The sequence below is a fragment of the Neopelma chrysocephalum genome, unplaced genomic scaffold, assembly GCF_003984885.1.
Source record: "Neopelma chrysocephalum unplaced genomic scaffold, ASM398488v2 Primary Assembly neopelma1_150, whole genome shotgun sequence".
NCBI lineage: Eukaryota > Metazoa > Chordata > Aves > Passeriformes > Pipridae > Neopelma > Neopelma chrysocephalum.
Window position 1 is genome coordinate 31,870 of NW_020897812.1, and position 4,251 is coordinate 36,120.

General features: G+C 64.3%; 1 protein-coding gene across 1 annotated transcript in view; it reads left to right on the forward strand.

Annotated features, from left to right (window-relative positions):
- Nucleotides 1-4,251, forward strand: part of ARHGAP27 (Rho GTPase activating protein 27) — a 13,652-nt gene that overhangs the window by 8,267 nt on the left and 1,134 nt on the right. Inside the window, exons 5-14 of the mRNA XM_027701161.1 lie at nt 107-217; nt 319-386; nt 495-582; nt 1,690-1,794; nt 2,189-2,287; nt 2,364-2,454; nt 2,565-2,690; nt 3,571-3,669; nt 3,955-4,032; nt 4,167-4,251. The exon at nt 4,167-4,251 is cut by the window's right edge and continues 11 nt beyond it. Coding sequence (XP_027556962.1) covers nt 107-217; nt 319-386; nt 495-582; nt 1,690-1,794; nt 2,189-2,287; nt 2,364-2,454; nt 2,565-2,690; nt 3,571-3,669; nt 3,955-4,032; nt 4,167-4,251 — 950 coding nt within the window. The remainder of the gene's footprint in view (nt 1-106; nt 218-318; nt 387-494; nt 583-1,689; nt 1,795-2,188; nt 2,288-2,363; nt 2,455-2,564; nt 2,691-3,570; nt 3,670-3,954; nt 4,033-4,166) is intronic.

Consider the following 4,251-nt stretch of genomic DNA (forward strand, 5'->3'; position numbering starts at 1 on the left):
CTCAGAGGGCCTCAAAGCAGTGTGTAGGGTGAAGACCAGCACCCATCTGGCAGGAGCACCTCAGGCATCACCTGATCCCTCCCTCCCTCTCTCCCTCCCTGCCCAGGTGCCATCAGGTGGCCGCCACCACCGTGCCAGCAGTGGCTCCAGCCAGGACAGCGGGCTCTTCGCCTGGCACGGCACCGTGTCACCGGCACTGGGCATCAAGGAGGAGAAGGTGAGAGCCCAGGGAGGGGCACCCAGCCCTCCCCCACCCCAGAGCCAGGCAGGGTGAGGGGCAAACCTGACACCCACCCACCATCCCCCTTTACCTTCCAGTTTAAGAGCCTTGAAAAAGCCGGGGTGCTCAACCGGACCAAGACGGTGGACAGAGGGAAGCGGCTCCGGTGAGCACGTCCCGGTGTCCCCCACCACCCAGGGAGGGAGTCCAGGGGGACAGAGGGGACAGGGGCTGTGCTGTCCCCCTGTGTGACCTCCCCCTCTCTGCTCTCCAGGAAGAACTGGAGCTCCTCCTGGACGGTGCTGGAGGGGGGGATCCTCACCTTCTTCAAGGACTCCAAGCACTCGGCTGCTGGTGGCTTGGTAAGAGCCCCTACGGCCTTGGGAGGGGGGCAGCTCCCACAGGATGGGACCGGCACCCATGGGACAGGGCCAGCACCTATGGGACAGGGCCAGCACCCATGGGACAGGGCCAGCACCCGTGGGATGGGGTCAGCACCCACAGGATGAGGGCAGTATCCATGGGACAGGCCAAGGACTGATGGGATAAAGACAGCACCTGTAGGAGAGAGGCAGGAACCCATGGGATGGGACCAGCACTCCTAGGACAGGGCCAGCACCCACGGGATTGGGCCACCATTTATGGGACAGGGTAACATCCCACGGGATGGGGTCAGAACCTGCAGGATGGGACCAGGACCCACAGGTCAGGGCCAACACCCTGCACAAGGACCCCCCCAGCACAGGGTCCCCCCACTCTGGAGGTGTGTGCTCACACCCCCAGCACACACACACTCCCCACACGGGACCTGGGGGGAGCCAGTGTTGGAGCACCCTAAAACACACCCAGATCTGGTCTGAGAGAGCAGCAGGAAGCAGTGCCAGACCCAGCCCCCCGTGCCCAGCCCCCCTCTCCGGTGCCCAGCCCGGATGCAGAAGCTGCCCTGGCTCTTGCAACACCCTGTGGTGACGGCGCCGGGGGAAGGACAGGGGACACACGGCCAGGGGGGACACGGTGCTGGCCTTACCTCTGGGGTGGGGCTTCAGTGCTCTATCTGGGGGGTGCAAGGGGAAATATGGCCAAAGCACCCCAAAAACCAGGACGTGGGGAAAGCCAGTGAGTCTGATGCTGTGAAAACCTCAGGGGACTGTCCCCTCCCTGCAGACAGTCACCCACTCTCTTCCTGCTGTGTCACCAAAAGGGACCCCAAAGCCCAAGACCCCCACCCGGGTCCCTGGCAGGGCTGGGGATGTCCCACAAGGTGATGGCAGCTGTAGGTGACAGCCACAACCCCCACCCCACCGTGGCAACTCTGAGCCCTGGTCCTGAAGAGACCATGGGAGGGGACAGAGGGGACACCCGCCACCCCTGCCTCTCTGGAGGAGGGCAGCCCACACCCCTCCCCAGCAGGACTCTGGTGTCCCTGTCCCCTCTGGGCAGGTGCCACCCTCAACCCCTTGTCCCCACAGCGGCAGCCCAGCACCCTGACCACCCCCGAGCACACGGTGGAGCTGCGCGGGGCCGCCCTGGCTTGGGCCAGCAGGGACAAGTCCAGCAAGAAGAACGTCCTGGAGGTGAGTGGGTGGGACACCAGTCACCCCCCAGAGTCCACACATGGCCTGCAGGACAATGCCACGCCTGCCTGGTTCCCCCCATCAGTGCTGGCAGTGGGGACCCTGGGTGACATCCTGGGGCAGGGAGCACAGGGACACACTGTGCTGCGGACGCTGTCCTGTTCTGACATGGAGAGGTCACCAGGAGACATCCTGGCTCCCAGAGGGGTTTTTCCACTCGGGCTTTGCACAGGGGGGAGGTTTCCAGCCGCTCCAGCTCACCAGCAAACAGCAACATTTGGGGTCATCTCCATAACGAGTTGGGTGCTGTGCTCAGCCACAGCCTGGTTGCCAAATCCCCGCGGTCATGGCAGCCCCGTGCCCTTGCCCTGACCTTTGCCTGTTGCTCTGGCAGCTGAGGACGCGTGAGGGCTCGGAGTTCCTCATCCAGCACGACTCGGAGCAGATCATCACCGCCTGGCACAAGGCCATCGCCGACAGCATCGGCCGGCGGGTGAGCAGGCGCCGGCCACCCCCCGCCCCACCACCCTGGGGACGGGCCCCGGGGTCTCACAGTGACCCTTCCCTAGGGCTCCGACATCCCCGGAGAGGAGGACGCCGAGAGCGGGGCTGAATTCGGCTCCCGGGAGAAGCTGGGGAGCGGCGAGGAGAGGAGGGCGGGTGAGCTCGGGCGCCCTGGGATGGGCATCCGTGGGGTCTCCGGCTCCCCAGAGGTGGGACATGGCAGGAGCCCCCTCGGGACGGGGCTGAGCTGTGCCCTGTTCCCCCAGTGGCCGGGCAGGTGCCGGGCAGCGCCAGCGCCGAGAGCGACTCCAGCAGAGTACGGAACAAACTCCGCAAGTTCCTGCAGAGGCGACCGACGCTGCAGAGCCTGAGGGAGAGGGGCTACATCAAGGGTGTGTGTCGGGGTGGGGATGGACCGAGGGTGGGGGCTGGGATGGGGTGCTGGGATAAGGATGCATCAAGCACCAGGGTGGGGTGATGGGCTGGGGATACATCAAGGTGTTGGAGAGAGGCTGGATCCAGAGTGACTGCTGGGATGGGGTGCCAGGAAGGGCCTGCATCAAAAATGGGTGCCTAGAGGGCACCTTGACACCATCAAGGGTCGGTGTCAGGATGGACTGCATCAAAGGAGGGTGTTGGGATGGGGCTTGGATCAAGAGTGGGTGCTGGAATGAGGTGCCAGGATGGGGTAATGGGATGGGGTTGCATCAAAGGTGGGTGTCAGGATGGGGTGCTGGGACGGGGCTGAATCACTGGTGGGTGTTGGGATGAGGATGAATCAAGGGTGGGTGTTGGGATGAGGATGAATCAAGGGTGGGTGCTGGGATGGTGTGTCAGGATGCAGCTGGATCAAGGGTGGGTGTGGGGGTGGGGATACATCAAAGATGGATGCTGGGATGGGGTGTCAGGATGGGACTGCACCAAGGGAGGGTGTCAGGATGGAAACGAGTCAAAGATGGGTGCCAAGAACGGGATCCAGATGGGGCTGAATCAAGGGTGGGTGCTGGAATGGGGCTGAGTCCTCTCAGAATGTCCCCAGATGGGAGGGGAGGTGGGGACAGCTGAGGATAGAGCTGGGACAGTGGGTTGAGAGACCAAGCCCAGCCCTGACCCAACATCTTGGTGATGGACTTGGGCCTGTCCCATCTCCTCCAGCCACCCTGGTGGCACACCTGTACGGACACAGGACTCTTTGTGATGTCCCCAGCCCCATCCCCCAGCTGCCACCTCCCAGTGTCCCCTGGCTGTGCTCATGTCCCCGTTGTTCCCCAGACCAGGTTTTTGGCTGCTCGCTGCTGGCGCTGTGCGAGCGAGAGCGGGGGACGGTGCCGCGCTTCGTCCTGCAGTGCATCCAGACCGTGGAGAGGAGAGGTACCACCCCGGGGACAGGGGTGGGCATGGGGACAGCGGGGGCACCGGGGTGGGGACAGCTCTGGGGACAGCCTGCGCAGGATGGCTGGGTTTTCCCTGGAATCCTGATGCTAGCTGTGGGATCGACCATACCGGTCGCTGTCACCATGTGCCACCCAGCCGTGGGCACCCTCCAGGGGACAGTGGGGACACGTGAGGACCCAGAGCTCCCTAGAGAGTGGCTGCTGTCCCATCCTAGTGTGGGTCATGGTTAACTGGAATCTTTCCCCCCTCTCCATCTGCCAGGTCTGGACATCGATGGGCTCTACCGGGTCAGTGGCAACCTGGCCACCATCCAGAAACTGCGCTACAAGGTGGAGCACGGTACGGTCACCTGTGGTGGCACCGGGGGAAGAATGGGATATAACCCCCCTCCAGGGGCAGGGGGAGGGGGGCACAGGGACCCCCACCCATCCCTGGGGCTCTGGGCTCACCTGAGGTGCTGCCCCGGCCCCCAGATGAGCAGCTGGACCTGGATGACGGGCGCTGGGAGGACATCCACGTTGTCACCGGGGCACTGAAGCTCTTCCTGAGGGAGCTGCC